The 18246-nt window shown below is 42.7% G+C and overlaps 1 protein-coding gene across 3 annotated transcripts in view; it reads right to left on the bottom strand.

Annotated features, from left to right (window-relative positions):
- The window catches only part of LOC143935931 (mucin-5AC-like), a 251510-nt gene that overhangs the window by 86004 nt on the left and 147260 nt on the right, over positions 1-18246 (bottom strand). For all 3 annotated transcript variants that reach the window (XM_077460154.1, XM_077460146.1, XM_077460163.1), the window contains 3 exons: positions 14912-15091; positions 8886-9125; positions 272-428 (listed from right to left, as the gene is read on the bottom strand). In XM_077460154.1, coding sequence (XP_077316280.1) covers positions 272-428; positions 8886-9125; positions 14912-15091 — 577 coding nt within the window. The remainder of the gene's footprint in view (positions 1-271; positions 429-8885; positions 9126-14911; positions 15092-18246) is intronic.

Genomic DNA, 18246 nt, shown 5'->3' with positions numbered 1-18246 from the left:
CGCGGAAGAGGAGAGAAGACCGAAGATCACCGGCGAGCAGGAAGAAGAAATTTTTTTCAATTTTTTTTTACATTTTTTAAAGAATATTAATGTTCTTTTTTTTTTTTTTAGGGTGGCCCACCACTTTAACTATGTTCTGCACATAACATGTTGCTGATTTGGGATGTCTTTGAATGACCTTTTATACCACTTTTTGAATGAATAGGTGAGATCAGCCTTCATCCACACCTATCAATAAATTTAATACACAGAACTATATGGTGATACTTACGACATATAGTTGGCGTTCTCCATCTTATGCACACTCCATTCTCACTACAGGCCTGAGCATACGCTGCAACCGCAGTACAGAAGCATTCACAATCTCCGCCAGAAACACAAGAACATGAGTCACTGATGCAAGAGTCATAATAAATAGTAGGGTCCACCTAGGTGTAGAAATGCACAGGTAGAATATGATTTTTATTTAATGTAAGATCCTATTATAAGTATAATGCAAAACGAGCACCTTTGTGCTCTGCCTGCACTGACCCTGATTGTTGTACATCTTGTCCTTCTTATTCTCCTGTTTTCCTTTTATTATTCTTATTCTTATTACAGCGTACTTTAAAAAAAGCTATGGAAGTCTATTGGTAGGATGCTTATTATAGGCCAAGTGAAATGAAGGGCAATAGATGAACATGTTAAGGTAGTTTAGAAATCATGGTTAGCAGAACAATTAATTGCTGTTTAGCAGACCTCTCCTGGAATAGTTTTTCACAGCTGAAAACAATTAAATGTCCTTTTCCGCTTCTGAAAGATCAATGACATCAAGATTTTTGCTCATACTGCTGGTGTTCAGTCCCAACTACAATGTGTTTGGTAATGCATTGAACTGCATCTAATTTGTTATGATTTATGTTGATGTATACGAGGGGTGCTGACAAGTATTAAGCCTTACCCCAAAAAATTGAGCTAGAAAGCTGTAGGATGTACTGGCCCATTTGTCTATATGCAATGGTGCAAAAATCAACTACCCATGATTTTAACGTATCTTTCTTTTGTATCTTTCTTTTTCAGGTCCACAATGAACATAGCAGCACCTCCACAAAAATTCAATGTGGAAGAGCATAGGGCCATAATTAAGTTCCTGTTTCTTCAAGGAAAAGGTGCAAAGCAGATCCATGATGAAATGTAGTGGCAGCTGGTGTTTTTTTTTTGGGTGGTGCGACAAACAACTAACCCACCCACCAGGCCAGCTGCACCTCATCCCAACTCCCCCCCCCCCCCCACCCGCCCGCACATTTTCTCGCTGTCAATCCGGCACGTAACCCATCTAGGTGGCAGGTGGCGGATGGCAGTCAGTGGATAGCAGCTCTTATGTCCTCTCCTCCATTGTGACGGCTTCTGCCGTGCATCTCCTCCCCCCTCCTAGGTGTGCAATAGGATCACCTGTCCTTTCAGGCTCAAGACCCACTTCCTGATTGACCGGGAGGAGGATCAGTGTTTCAATAGCGATTAGTCATTTGCTATTGTAACACAAGTGGGTGGGCACGGTTCGCAGTGCTCTGCACCCCAGGCCCACCATATTTTGAAGCCTATTAGAGCCTATGGCATCCATGGAATCCATGCCTCCAGCATCCTTGATAATTGAGAAAGCTTGCGGAAAAGTGGATCCCAAAGCTTTTCACAACAACGAACAAAAGAGGAAACGTGTGGAGAAATCAGTGGCTGTTTTGGAACATTTTTCAAGAAAAGAGTCAGATTTCCTGGACAAACTGGTAAATGATGATGAGACGTGGGTCTATTGTTATGATCCCGAGACAAAGGAACAGTCTAAGGAATGGAGGCACAGTGGTTCCCCTAGGTCAAAAAAGTTCCATGTGCTAAGTTCAGTGCAGAAGCAAAGGGCAACTGTTTTTTTGGGGATAAGAAGGGAGTTCTGCTGGTGAACTACCTCCAAAAGCGTTCAGCCATCAATGCAACATATTACTGTGCTTTATTGATGAAGTTATGGCTCTCCAAAGGTGTCACCCTGTTGCATGACAATGCCCCGTCACTAGGGATGAGCTGTCGAACAGTGCCTGTTCGCCTGTTTAGGGAATTAGCAAATTCGAAAAGCCGAAACACCCTGTACAAGTCTATGGGAGAAATCTAAAGTGCTAATTTTAAAGGCTAATATGCAAGTTACTGTCCTAAAAAGTGTTTGGGGACCTGGGTCCTGCCCCAGGGGACATGGATCAATGCAAAAAAAAGTTTTAAAAACGGGCGTTTTTTCAGGAGCAGTGATTTTAATAATGATTAAAGTGAAACAATAAAATTGTAATATTGCTTTAAATTTCGTACCTAGGGGGTGTCTATAGTATGCCTGTGAACGGGCGCATGTTTCCTGTGCTTAGAACTGTCCCTGCACAAGTGTCATTTCGCAAAGGAAAAAAAGTCTTTTAAAATCACTTTCAATTGTCGGCTCCCGTAACACAGAGAACACTCAATGAGTGTTCTCTGTATTACGGAGCGGACAATTCATTCATTGATAAAAAAAAAAAAACGTGGTGTTTCCCTAAATTCAATTACCAGGCCCATCGGGTCTGGTATGGATATTAAGGGGAACCCCGTGTCAAATTTAAAATAAAATTGACATGGGGACCCCCCTAAAAATCCATACCAGACCCTTCATCCGAGCACGCAACCTGTCAGGCTGCAGGAAAAGGGGGGGGGGATGAGAGAGCGGCCCCCCCTCCTGAACCGTACCAGGCCACATGCCCTCAACATTGGGAGGATGCTTTGGGGGTCTGTGACCCCTCAAAGCACCATGTCCCCATGTTGATGGGGATAAGGGCCTCATCACCACAACCCTGGCCGGTGGTTGTGGGGGTCTGAAGGTGGGGGGCTTATCAGAATCTGGAAGCCCCCTTTAACAAGGGGACCCCCAGATCCCACCCCCCCGTTTGAAATGGTAAGGTGGTACAAAAGTCACCTGACCCCGCCCCCTCTGATGCTGATAAGGGAAGTCATGGGGTTCCCCAGTGACGTATGGGTGACCCCGCCCCCTCTGATGTAACGCAGGTTTCCGTTACATCAGAGGGGGCGGGGTCACCCATACGTCACTGGGGAACTCCTGGCTTCCCTCACCAGCGTCAGAGGGGGCGGGTCAGGTGACGGGTGGCCCCGCCCTCCTAATATAAGAAACTTCAGCGCTGGGATCCCCGCAGTGTCTCTGCAGTGGAGACAGAAGACGGATGCATACATGGACAGCGCTGGACTGAAAATCACCCATCGCTGGATCAGAACAGCCATCGCTGGACCCCAGATGATCATCCATCGCTGGATAGCAAGAGTGGATTACCACCGCTGGAATCCTTTTTTTTTATAAAGGAATTTTTCAAAAGTGTGTTTGTCTTATTTAACCATTTTTTACACTTTTTTTGTGAAATGGTAGGGGTACTTTCGTACCCCCTTACCATTTCAAACGGGGGGGCGGGATCTGGGGGTCCCCTTGTTAAAGGGGGCTTCCAGATTCTGATAAGTCCCCCACCCGCAGACCCCCACAACCACCGGCCAGGGTTGTGGGGATGAGGCCCTTGTCCCCATCAACATGGGGACATGGTGCTTTGAGGGGTCACAGACCCCCAAAGCATCCTCCTAATGTTGAGGGCATGTGGCCTGGTACGGTTCAGGAGGGGGGAGCACTCTCTCGTCCCCCCCTCTTTTCCTGCGGCCTGCCAGGTTGCGTGCTCGGATAAAGGGTCTGGTATGGATTTTTTTTAAACTTGACACGGGGTTCCCCTTAATATCCATACCAGACCTGAAGGGCCTGGTAATTGAATTTAGGGGAACCCCATGTTTTTTTTTTTTTATCAATGAATGAATTGTCCGCTCTGTAATACAGAGAACACTCATTGTATTACGGGAGCCGACAATTGAAAGTGATTTTAAAATACTTTTTTTCCTTGTGAAATGACACTTTGTCCCCTGGGGCAGGACCCAGGTCCCCAAACACTTTTTAGAACAGTAACTTGCATATTAGCCTTTAAAATTAGCACTTTAGGTTGCGAACGTTCGAGTCCCATAGACTTTAATAGGGTTCTAAAGTTCACACGAAGTTTAGGTCTGTTCGCAGGTTCTGGTGCGAACCGAACAGGGGGGTGTTTGGCTCATCCTTACTCGCCACACATTGCAGGTGAAACAATGGCAAAACTGACCTCCTTAGGCATTCAAGTGATGCCCTATCCACCCTATTCACCCAACCTGGCTCTAAACACCTAAGGACAACAATTTGGGAGTGTTCCAAAGGCAACTAATGCTGCAAATAAATGGGTACACCAGAAGTCGGAAGAATTTTATTTAAAGGACTTAAAGTGGAGTTCCACCTGAAAAAAATATTAAAAACCAGCAGCTACAAATACTGCAGATGCTGGCTTTTAAAATAAGGACACTTACCTGTCCAAGGCACCCGCAATGTCCTTACCCGAAGCCAACCCGTCCCTCGGTTCCCGGGTGAAGGCGCTGGCATCTTCAGTAAGGGAATCAGGAAGTGAAGCCTTGCGGCTTCACAGCCTGGTTCCCTACTCTGAATACGCAAGTTGCGCTGTGCATTCTGAGTGGTCCCTGCTGTCTTCTGGGACCTGTGTTTCTCCCAGAAGACAGCGGGGGTGGGGGGGACAAAGGAGGGGCCGGACATGGTGTTGATCGTTGAGGATACTGCGGCAATCTTTTGGCAGAAGTGAGAGCAAATACCTGTATTAGACAAGTATCTGCTCCCCCCCTCCCCCCAGAAAGGTGCCAAATGTGACACCGGAAGGGGGAGGAATCTGGACAACCAAAGTTCCATTGTTGGGTGGAACTCCGCTTTAAGAAGCTGCAGGACAGATGTCGCAAGTGCATTGACTTCCTGGGGAAATATATAGTATAGTGTGGCAGTTACAGCTTCCTAGCTAATTTTTTTCTTTGGAAGACTCAATAGTTATTAGCACCCCCTTGTACCTGTGATTTCGAGCCACTACAACTTACACAATGTATGTGATTTGGTATCTCTCGCTGTCCTCCCTTCCTGTTCAGCGCTAGTTAGTTCAGTCCTTGCTAGACCCTTCCTATTTCTTTCATGTTCCCTCAGTCAGTGTTAATTCTTCTCAGAGACCAGTTTTAGGAATCTTTTTGTTTTCTTACAGCCTCTGTATTGCACTTACCTGAAATAAAATTGCATTGGATTCAGCTTCTTTTGGAAGACTTAAAGTGGGAGTAAACTCCCATGTATGATTTTTACCTATAGGTAAGCCTATAATGAGACTTACCTATAGGTACAGTAAATATCTCCTAAACATGCACCATTTAGCAGATGTTTACTGGTATGCAATGCCTACTAGCACATTATGACTTAAACTGCCTAGAGGCCCATTTTTTTTTTTTTTTTTATGTGGTTTACTGCCGCTTTAAGCTACCTGTAGATAGTTACTATCTACTACCTGGACCATATTGGATATACTAAAGCTGGCCAAAGATGGATCAAATCCCGGCCAGTTCAGCAGGTACCAGCTAAGATTTGATCCATCTATAGGCAGGATGCTTGTACTGAGCGATCCAAACTCTAGGTGCTAGCAGTGATCATTGTGTTCTGCCGGCAGGGGAGACAGGGAAAGTAAGGTGGGAGAGATTCTCCTATCAACACTGACTGAGTAGATGGCAAAATAAAGCTATTTTCTTTCCTTCCATCACAAATTGCATCATTTATGGCCTGTCTTAGTCTATTGAGGTATGTCAATGAATAAAGCAGCACTTTAACCACTTCCCGACCAGCGCACGACGATGTACGTCGACAGAATGGCACGGGCAGGCATATTGGCGTACATGTACGTCCAATATTCGTTGCCGCCGTGCCATCGGGAGCGTGCCGCCGGCGGCGCGCTCCCGCGCTGGTCGGGACCCCCGTGAGTCCGGTCGCGGGACCCGCGGACTCGATCGCCGCGGGCATCCCCGCGATCGTCTCACGGAGCGGCCGAATGGAGGAAATGCTGTATAAACAACATTTTTCCATTCTGCCTAGCAACTAGTGACGCTGATCTCTGCTCCATGTGATTGGAGCAGAGATCAGTGTACACTAAATGAAAGCCCAACCCCCCCACAGTTAGTAACACACCCCTAGGAACACTTAACCCCTACACTGCCACCCACTGGTTAACCCTTTCACTGCCAGTGTCATTTACACAGGAATCACTGCATTTATATAGCAGTGATTACTGTATAAATGACAATGGTCCCAAAAATGTGTCAAAAATGTCCGATGGGTCCCCCACAATGTCGCAGTCACAATAAAAATCGCAGATCGCCGCCATTACTAGTAAAAAAAAAAATAATAAAAAATTATTAATAAAAATGCTATAAAACTATCCCTATTTTGTAAACGCTATAACTTTTGCGCAAACCAATCAATAATCGCTTATTGCGATTTTTTTTACCAAAAATATGTAGAAGAATACGTATCGGCCTAAACTGAGGGAAAAAAATGTTTTTTTATATATTTTTGGGGGATATTTATTATTACAAAAAGTAAAAAATAATCAGTTTTTTTCAAAATTATCGCTCTATTTTTGTTTATAGCGCAAAAAATAAAAACCGCAGGGGTGATCAAATACCACCAAAAGAAAGCTCTATTTGTGGGAAAAAAGGGACGTTAATTTTGTTTGGGAGCCACGTCGCATGACCGCGCAATTGTCAGTTAAAGCGACGCAGTGCCGAATCGCAAAAAGTGGTCTGGTCTTTGACCAGCAAATTGGTCCGGTCTGAAAGTGGTTAAAAAGAACAGCTGCTGTATATTGTTAAATATTTTTTTTTTTTATATAAATACATATATATATTTTTAAATATTAACCAGTTCCCGACCAGCACACGCTGATGTACGTCGGCAGAATGGCATGGGCAGGCATATTGGCTTACAGGTAGCCCTGTGAGTCCGGTCGCGGGTCCCGTGGACTCGATCGCCGCGGGGATACCCACGATCGTCTCACGGGGCGGCTGAATGGAGAGATGCCGTTGTAAACAGCATCTCCCCGTTCTGCCTAGCAACAAGTGACGCTGATCTCTGCTCCATGTGATTGGAGCAGAGATCATTGTTCACTAAATTAAAGCCCAGCCCCCCCACAGTTAGTAACATACCCCTAGGAACACTTAACCCCTACACTGCCACCCACTGGTTAACCCCTTCACTGCCAGTGTCATTTACACAGGAATCAGTGCATTTGTATAGCAGTGATTGCTGTATAAATGACAATGGTCCCAAAAATGTGTCAAAAATGTCCGATGTGTCCGCCATAATGTCGCAGTCACAATAAAAATCGCTGATCGCCGCCATTACTAGTAAAAAAAAAATATGAATAAAAATGCCATAAAACTATCTCCTATTTTGTAAACGCTATAACTTTTGCGCAAACCAATCAATAATCGCTTATTGCGATTTTTTTACCAAAAATATGTAGAAGAATATGTATTGGCCTAAACTGAGGGAAAAAATGTTTTTTTATATATTTTTGGGGCATATTTATTATAACAAAAAGTAAAAAATAATGCGTTTTTTTCAAAATTATCACTCTATTTTTGTTTATAGCGCAAAAAATAAAAACCGCAGGGGTGATCAAATACCACCAAAAGAAAGTGCTTTTTGAGGGAAAAAAAGGACGTCAATTTTGTTTGGGAGCCACGTCGCATGACCGCGCAATTGTCAGTTAAAGCGATGCAGTGCCGAATCACAAAAAGTGGTCTGGTCTTTGGCCAGCAAAATGGTTCGGGGCTGAAGTGGTTAAGGACATTGTTTCTATAATCTTGCATTTACCAAACTATTGCTATCACTGGGAAAGCAGGCAATCTCAGGTGGTGCCCTGTAGGTGCAGTATGACATTTGTTGAAAGTTCTCTAAGGCTCGATTCACATCTATGCATGTTGCTTTTGAGCGTTTTTGCAGTGCTTTTTGCAGTGCTTGTCGCGTTTTTGGACATGCGATTTTGCTGCGATTTTGCCGTGTTTTTTTTTTTTCTTTTTTACACTGTGGTTGCTTAGCAACCAGCTATATACAGTGAAAAAAATAATAAAAAAGAACAAAAAAAAAACGCAAAACGCAAATTCGTGGTAAGAAGGCGGTACTTGCGTTTTTGATGCAGGTCCATTGACTTCTATTACATGCAAAACACTGAATTTTGCATGAAAAAAAGTCCCTGGCCCTTTACAAAAAAGCAGAGGCACAAAAATGCATTGATGTGAACATGTTCCATAGGAACCCATGTTAAAAAATTTCCCTGCATTTCTGCAAAATGCAAAATGCATCAAAAAACACGTTAGTGTGAATCAAGCCTTAAGGTGCAAACGTCATATTGACTTTTCAGTGTTTAGATGACATACAAATATTATATGACCTGCAATAGCACCCATAACTTTGTAAATCAGATATCTTAAGGGTTACATGCCTTTTATGTGTTCATTAATAAAATATGATTAATAAAATCTTTGTTGCAGATACAAATTCAAAACTGGAAAACTCTGAGGAGATGTACGTTTGAGAGGAGGTAAGGATCACCCACTGACCACTTCCTTTCATGGCATATTACTCACTGGTGCTATAGCACAAAATGGAATCTGGGAGTAATGAAGCTGCACCTTCTGAATACTTTCGGGAGACAAAGGTAACATTTAACTCTAAATTGGAATAATATTGAAAAATAAATGATATAAAGACAGATAGATAGATAGACCTTTGAGAATACACTCTAAATACACTGTAATCACTTAGGTTGCAAGCTTTACTAGTAGTGATTTCTGTACTGCTTATTTCTGTACCACTTACTGCTATTAGCTTATAATATTTGGGAGCACGATTAAACACAATTAAATACCAAAGGATTATAAAAAAAAAAGTAACTTACCTGAGAATGACAAGGTTGAAAGACGCTGCTGGTAATAATAGCACATTGCTTTGTTGCCCAGGCTTTCCTATATGGGTTGATGGAGCAAGGATTCTTGACATGGTGCACATCTGGGCATTTTGGGTCTATTTTCCAGCTGTTATAGAATTCCATCAAGTTCTCTACCACTGAATGACTCCTTGTAGTGTAATCATTATTTGCATTTCCATCATAGTTTCCACAGATGCCACATACCTTTCTCTATATTATGAGGCAAGCAGATACAGAAAACAATATTGAATGTGAAGTCAGGACACTTACACACTTTTACACTTGAAGTAATGTGCAACACAGTATGTGTGAATGGGTCACAAACTGTCTAAGCTGAGGACCTGTTCCTGATTATCTGATGAAACAACAGAGGTAGGCCAGTGGTGAGCTTCCCCTTTGATGGCGATAGGAAGCTTGCCTGACATGATTGTGACAATGGCAATCTCCAGTTCCACCACTGTCATCAAGCGCCAATAGACTGACAGTGACTGTGGTTGGTTAACTCTGAAGTTAACCCTTTACACACAAACAGTTGCTGCCACCATGTGCTTTAAAAAGAGAACCATGGGACCAGGTCGGCTTTATACCTGGGAGACAGGGCTCAGATCAGATCAGGAGAGTGATTGACATCTCTTCTGAGGACCAGATGGGATAAAGGACCACCTCAAAAAGGGTTCTTGCTCTCTCTAGACCTCATGAAGGCATTTGATTTCACCCCCAGATGATGACTTATTAGTTGAAACGCGTCGGGTAGATTCCTCTGCAGACACCACTATTTCTGTGTTCATGTATATGTCACTTTTTTGATACCAACAAAATGTGAGTCTTTTTTTATCTTTAATTATTAAAATTTTCTACGTGACAAGATTACGCTGTCGGGTTTCTGCTTTTATGGTTTCCATATATGAGATTATCATTCCATCTCGCATCGGACAGTAACGATTTGTTCACCTAATTTGATGTGGTTGCATAAGCTGAGTCCAAGGAATATCCATACCATCAGATAGATCCCATATACAAAGCCCATACGACTTGGGGTATGTATGTCTCACTAAGTCCAAGTCCTCTGGTAAGCCTCCTCTATTCCCACGGTGGTGGCGGTATTGCATGTTAGAAGAGCATGCAGTGTTTCTGAAAGCAACTTTTGTGAAAAATCGATCTCTCTACATATTCACCATTGGACATTACATTTTTTGGATTTGTTTGGCACAATCACTTTTTTAAAATATTTTTTCACTTATATATTTTCACGTATATATTTTTTCAATTATATTTCAATGTTTATTCAATTCTATAAATAAGGTTCTGGTTCCTATGTTTAATCAATATTAAGGAATAGTGTTTTTCTTGTTTGAATGATTTATATGGTGATCCGTATAAGTTTATCCCTTTATTATAGCGCTACACATTAATTTCATTTGATTCCATCTCCTGGTCTTATTTGGTACCAATTTTGCAAAGATGGGGCTTTGGTCAATCCTTTATGAATGTAATAGTGGCCCTCTACTTCAAACCGGAAGCAGACATTAAACTGCAGGGATATTATGCTGAACCCTTCCCAATCCTCAACGGTACAAGACAGGTCCCTTGTCCCCACAGATTTTTGCCATTATCATGGAGACTTTATCATCGAGACTATAGCCATTAGCCATCGGCATTAGAGACAATCCTGATATACATGGGATGAGATGTGGGCCACAAACCCACAAGTGCGCTCTTTTCGCAGATGATATCTTACTTTTTATTACTATCGATCTCTCTACATATTCACCATTGGACATTAAATTTTTGGGATTTGTTTGGCACAATCACTTTTTTAAAATATTTTTTCACTTATATATTTTCACGTATATATTTTTTCAATTATATTTCAATGTTTATTCAATTCTATAAATAAGGTTCTGGTTCCTATGTTTAATCAATATTAAGGAATAGTGTTTTTCTTGTTTGAATGATATATATGGTGATCCGTATAAGTTTATCCCTTTATTATAGCGCTACACATTAATTTCATTTGATTCCATCTCCTGGTCTTATTTGGTACCAATTTTGCAAAGATGGGGCTTTGGTCAATCCTTTATGAATGTAATAGTGGCCCTCTACTTCAAACCGGAAGCAGACATTAAACTGCAGGGATATTATGCTGAACCCTTCCCAATCCTCAACGGTACAAGACAGGTCCCTTGTCCCCACAGATTTTTGCCATTATCATCGAGACTTTATCATCGAGACTATAGCCATTAGCCATCGGCATTAGAGACAATCCTGATATACATGGGATGAGATGTGGGCCACAAACCCACAAGTGCGCTCTTTTCGCAGATGATATCTTACTTTTTATTACTATGCCACTAACTTCTTTACCAAATATCTGCAGGGTGCTTGATGACTTTGGTAAAGTCTCTGGACTCAAGGTTAACTACTCAAAATCCCTACCTGGTCACACAGCTTAAAGCAACTTCCGGTTTGGATGGACCGAGACAGCAATTCCATATCTGGGGATTAACCTGACAGCCTTGATAGGCAACCTATATGCAGCCAATTTTCCCCCAATGTTTTGCAAATTTCGATTGATCACAGCACATGAAATGTGGTGTGGTCAAGCCATAGAGCAGAGGGGAGGAATAACAGTGATACACAATCACTTGCTATGGCAGAGATCAAATTTCCCTTCATGAGGGACTGGGAGAAAGACCAGAGACAACACTGGAGCCTTGCAGAATGGCATGGAGTTTCGGCTTCAGCCTCCAAGGGCATTCTGAACATAGCACTAATCAAAGATAACTTAAAAGTCCTAATGAAGCGGTATTTAGTTCCACTAAAAATTGCCAAAATCTACTGTGCTTTCCCTTTGTGCTTTCGTAATTGTGGGCACACTGGATCAATGCTAAATACATGGTGGGATTCTCCCAAGATCAGGGGCCTATGGAATAAAGTCTTTCATGCTATTAGGAAAATTATGGGCTTTCCCATTAAGAAGACTCCTCAGTTTTCTCTTCTAAACTTTCCTAACCCACGGGACCCCGAAATTCACCCAACACCTTATTATGTTTATTCTCCTTGGGACCAAGCTGGGCACAGGTACACTTTAGGGTCACCCCAACAGACATGAGGTCATTCTTTCGATTGGTAAAAAATAAGTTTAACCATTACATAAAAAAGGCTTCTTATTGTCAGAACTGTAAAAATATGTGAAAGAAAAACTGGTTATACAGTGCCTTGAAAAAGTATTCACACTCCTTGACATGTTACAACCAAAAACGTAAATGTATTTTATTGGGATTTTAGGTGATAGACCAACACAAAGTGGCACATAATTGTGAAGGAGAGGGAAAATTATAAATGGTTTTAAATATTTTTTACGAATAAATATCTGAAAAGTATGGCATGCATTTGTATTCAGCCCCCCCCCCCCTCTACTTTGTAGAACCACCTTTCATTGCAATTACAACTGAAAGTCTTTTTGGGTATGTCTCTACCAGCTTTGCACATCTAGAGAGTGACATTTTTGTCCATTGTCTTGTTTTTGACAATGTCTGTTGTAGTTTTTACTTTTTGGAGCTTTTTTTGGGTGAATGGGTGGGGGTACATTGTACCCAATACCTATTCCAATGGAGGGGCTGGGATCTGAGGGCCCCCTTATTAAAGGGGGCTTCCAGATTCTGATAAACCCCAGCGCCGACAACCAATGGCCAGGTTTGTTGAGAAGAAGCACCCCAAAGCACCCTCCCCACAAGGGCAAGCAACCTGGTATGGTTCAGTAGGGAGGGCGCTCGCTCGTTCCCCCCTTTCCTGGCCCACCATACTGCTTGCTCAGATAAAGGTCTAGTATGGATTTTGGGGGGCCCCACTTCAATTTTTTTATTTTGGCACAGAGTTCCCCTTAAAATCTATGGCAGACACAAAGGGCCTAGTATGGATTTTGGGAAGGGGACCCCACAGAACGGAGATTAAATTACACACAGGTGGACTCTATTTACTAATTAGATGACTTCTAAAGGCAGTTGGGTCCACTAGATTTCAGATTTTGGGGTATCAGAGTAAGCCTAGGTTCACACTGAGTGCGGGAATGAAATCGTTCAGCTGAACTCACGCGATTTCATTCCTGAATGTCAGTCCCGATTTCGGGGGCAATTTGTGCGGGTTTCTGCTCACATGTCAAAATAAATCACACCCTGAATACCTCCTAATAAAATGCATTTATGTTTTTGGTTGTAACATGACAAAGTGTGGAAAATGTCAAGGGTATGAATACTTTTTCAAGGCACTGTATCTGACTCAGTAAACCATTTCAAACAAGCTGCATGTGGTACTAAATGCACAACACATAAATGTATATTAATTAGCTGTGAAGGGACTGAAGAGATTGTTGTTACTGAGGCATATCTAGCTGCCCACTGGGGTTTAGGCAAAAAAAATGGGAGAAAGCCGGCATTAAAGCAGGAACCTGCAAAGACCATCAAGTTTTATTAACTAGTGTAAAGATGGTCTCATTTAAATCCAGCTGCCTGGTGAGAAGATGGCACAGGAACCTTCACTTCTGTAATGCTACCTGGGCAATTGTTATGAGTGCCACTGGGAATGAGAAGCATTATCTAGGATATAAACTTAAAGTGAAACTTCACTTTCTCAATCAATATTGACTATCTGAAATACTTATGCTGCTAGCATTATTAAATAGATAAGAAAGTATATACCATTTACTTGTTTGAAACTGTCTTTTACATTTCTTTAGTTACTTCCTAGTTTTCATTCCTAAGCAAATGATGGCATACCTCCCAGGAGTCTTCAAGAGGGAAGGAGGGGTTTACTCAGCTAAACACACTCCTGCCTGTATGCCTGAGCTAAGTGCGGATGGATTCCAGGAAGCAAAGGCCACATGAATCATCTTCTCAAGGGAAAGTCACGTGACCTATGACGCAACGTATCGGAAGGAGCCGCAACGTCACGTCCGAGTGCTACACTGATCGTACAATACGCTGTATTTATTTTTGAGCAAATGTGAGTTTTATTTTGCATCTAGAAGAAACAGCCATTGTAATTGCAATCTTGCTCAATGATATTATATTAAATTGTTTTGAGAGATAAACTCTTCTTGGAGACGCTGGATAGTCTGTGGAAGCATTAAGCAAAAGGGCTTACACTGTGTCCTAGGATCGGCTCAGACACAGGCCAATTTCCATAAGGACCTTTTTTAACTGAAAACTTCAGGAAGGTGAGCAGACAGTACACACTTAGGTGGTGGTGACTTTATGTCTGCACTTTTTTCATTTTTTATCATTTTTTCAATCTTTATTCCATTATATTTTTTTATGAAGATTGGTGGCATTTTGAATGCTATAGACAATTAATTACATGAGGATATATATATTTTTATCACTGTGATTCACTGTCTGCATAGGTTCCAGCACACTATTAGTTAATAGCTAATTAATACCTCACTAAAGATGGCCACAGCCAGGAATGCTATGGGGATGTTTTTCAAAATGATTTCTGAACAAAATAAAGCATGGAGACATGGATGGATGGGGAAGCCTGTGCTGAATATTTAAAATAAATAGAATAGTGTTTTTGGTTTGTGGTGCTCGGATACAATGTAGTTCCGCTTTAAAGGATCTGCATATTTTGAAACCTGCCCATTAGTCTTCTCCTATTCTGTTCTAGTTGTTCTTTGACAAACAGTTATGGGATAACTATATTTTACTATAGTTATCTTCTAAATAACCTCCTCCCTCCGATTTGAATGCTTACCTGTCTCCACTCCTTTTTCACCATGCTGCTTTCCCGGGATCCACACTGCCTCCTCACTTAAGTTGACAAGGATTCTAACTAACCTTGGGACAACTGGTATAAAGGTGTTTCAGTTGGGGGTGCCACTTGTTATGGAGTGGGGTGATTCTTAAACAGAGGGTCCCATGCTCCCAATTTAGTAGAAGCTCAGCTTATTGTGTTGCCAAACAGGCGGTACGGCACAAAAGTAAAATCAAAAGTTATACCTTAAAGTCAGAGCTGAGCTTTACGTGGACGGTGGCCCTGGTATCCCAAATGATGAAGAGTCCATTAACACTTTTTAAAATGAGGTACATTCCTTTACGAATTAATTCATACTGAATACTGTTTGTTTCTCCTCTCTTTGCAATCTCGATCTTCTCTTTGTCAAGGCTAAGTTCTTCTCCCTGACACACAAGAAAATGTAAACACCAGAAAAGTTATTAAATACACCTATAAAATGGCAAGTGAATAAGACTGGTACTATCTAGGTGCCTGGACATTACAATCCAAAAAAATAAAATAAAATTGAGTGCAAGACTAAGGAGCTTAATTATAAAACAGAAAATCCAATTTTTCATCTTTTTTTCCACCAGACTAGTCTAAAGCTATCCAATCAGCAGGGAGCACGATGTTTAGTGAATGCAGATCTATGGAACTGATTTAGCAAGGGGTGTATAACATGTCTGCAGGGAGGCCACTACTTCCACACAAAGAGTAAAGGTCTTTCTCTGCAGCATGCTGGCAGGAGAGCAGATTTTCTCTAAGCCCTTGTACACACGGTCGGAGATTCATTCCGAAAGAGGTCTGGAAGTGATGTTGCATACACACGGTCGGAGTAAGTTGTCGGAAAATCCGATTGTACATAACGTGATGACGTTATTTCGTTACGACGGACTATGTTCAGGCTAGTAGCCAATAGCTTTGGTCTAGGAATTTGATCTGAGCATGCGTGGCACTTTGTCCGTCGGAGTAGGCTACACATGATCGGTGTCCGACTGGAGCATTTTGTCTGAAAATTTTACCGGCAAGTTGGAAAAGTTGGTCCGTCGGATATTTTCCGACGGAAACAGTCCAATGGAGACCACACACAGTCGGAATATCCGACAAAACGGTCCGATAGGACACATTCCGTCGGAATCTCTGACCGTGTGTACAAGGGCTTAGACTTTGCACACCTTTTATTTTGATGCACCTGGAATTAAATTAGCTGATTTAAACAAAAAATGTAATAACCTTTTTACCCGACACCACCATATGCCATAGTTTGGTGGCGGCAGGGGGTTTACACACACTCCCGGTGGATGTATTTAAATCTGACAAGATGACTATCGGCTTCCTCACACCCCTGTGAGTGCCCCCACCATGCTTCCCAGGCTCTGCGAGCCCATTGGCAGACCCAAGGTGGGCATGGTGGGTGCCGCCAGGTAGAAGGGAGGAGGATCAATGAACATCCATTCACTCATCTCCCCTGCCTACTAATAAACTGAAAGTGATGTTTAAAATGTTACTTTCGTGTCCTGGTGTCACTTTCCCCGTATAGTATGGTTGGGAAAGCGAATGGGGCACAGTCTGTGCTTCATTAGGTTTATTGTAGATCAGGTGGGACATTAGGGATTTTTAAGACTCCTGATGTCTTATTAAAGAGATCTTGTTACCAAAGATATCATGTAAACAATGACATCCAAGCCCTTTAAACCCCCACAAAATGTTTTTGCGATTCCTGCACCTCCACATTAGGGATGAGCTTCGAGTTTGACTCGAACATTGCCTGTTCGGCCGTTCCCCGAACAGCGAACAATTTGGGGTGTTCGCGGCAAATTCGAAAAGACGCGGAACACCCTGTAAAAGTATATGGGAGAAATCTAAAGTGCTAATTTTAAAGGCTTATATGCAAGTTATTGTCATGAAAAGTGTTTGGGGACCTAGGTCCTGCCCCAGGGGACATGTATCAATGCAAATTGTTTTTAAACACACGCAGTGATTTTAATAATGCTTAAAGTAAAACAATAAAAGTGAAATATTCCTTTACATTTCATACATAGGGGGTGTGTATAGTATGCCTGTAAAGTAGCGCTTGTTTCCCATGCTTAGAACTGTCCCTGCACAAGGTGCCATTTCTGAAGGAAAAAAAGTAATTTAAAAGCACTCGTGGCTATAATGAATTGTCGGCTCCCGGTAATACAGAGAACAGTCATTGAAAGTCATCGATAAAAAAAAAAATTTGTGGGGGTCCCCCCAAATTCAATTACCAGGCCCTTCAGGTCTGGTATGGATATTAAGGGGAACCCTGCGTCAAATTAAAAAAAAAAAAATGGCTTGGAGTTCCCCTCAAAAATCTATACCAGACCCTTTATACGAGCACGGAACCTGGCAGGCCACAGGAAAATAGGGGGGGGACGAGAGAGTGCCCCCCTCCTGAACCATACCAGGCCACATGCCCTAAACATAGGAAGGATGCTTTGAGGGTCTGTGACCCTTCAAAGCACCATGTCCCTATATTGATAGGGACAAGGGCCTCATCCCCACAACCCTTGCCCGGTGATTGTGGGGATGAGGGCGGGGGGCTTATCGGAATCTGGAAGCCCCCTTTAACAAGGAAACCCCCAGATCCCGCCCCCCCCCTGTTTGAAATGGTAATGGGTACATTGTACCTCTTCCATTTCACAAAGAAAGTGTACAAAATTGTAAAAAAAAAAACACACAGACACCGCTGGGATAAGTCCTTTATTAAAAATATTTTTTTTTAAAAAAGATTCCAGTGGTAGTAATCCACTCTCGGTATCCTGTGATGGGTGATCTCTTCCCTGAGGCCCAGTGATGGATGATCTCTCCTCTCCAGGTCCAGGTTCTAATGATGATGTCCAGTGCAGCACATCCTGTCTCCACCGGAGACACCGCGGGAATCCCAGCAGCCTGACAGGTCTCTTAGCTGAGAATGGGGCCACCTGTCACATGACCCCATCCTCCTCTGACGCAAGGGTAAACCTGGGCTTCCCCAGTGACGTGCGGATGATGCTGCCCCCCTCTGATGTAACGCAGGTTTTCATTACATCATAGGAGGGCAGGGTCACCCACACGTCACTGGGGAAGCCTGAGTTTCCATTGCATCAGTGGGGGACGGGGTCACATGACGGGTGGCCCCGTCCTCAGCTAAGAGACCTATCAGGCTGCCGGGATTCCTGCGGTGTCTCCAGTGGAGACAGGATGCACTGTGCTGGACATCATCGTTGGACCCTGGACCCGGAGAGGAGTGATCATTCATCACTGGACCCCGGAGAAGAGATACCAGGCCCATCGGAGGATACTGAGAGTGGATTACCACCGCTGGAATTTTTTTTTTATTTTTAGGATTTATCTTAACGGTGTCTGTGTTTTTTTACAATTTTTTACACTTTCTTTGTGAAATGGTAGGGGTACAATGTACCCGTTACCATTTCAAACGGCGGGGCGGAATCTGGGGGTCCCCTTGTTAAAGGGGGCTTCCAGATTCCGAAAAGCCCCCCGTCCGCAGACCCCTCCAACCACCGGGCAAGGGTTGTGGGGATGAGGCCCTTGTCCC

Source organism: Lithobates pipiens, unplaced genomic scaffold (genome assembly GCF_037356315.1).
Source record: "Lithobates pipiens isolate NorthernLeopardFrog02 unplaced genomic scaffold, aLitPip1_a1.2 Scaffold_10, whole genome shotgun sequence".
Taxonomy (NCBI): Eukaryota; Metazoa; Chordata; class Amphibia; order Anura; family Ranidae; genus Lithobates; species Lithobates pipiens.
This window is presented reverse-complemented; position numbering and strand designations above follow the sequence as displayed.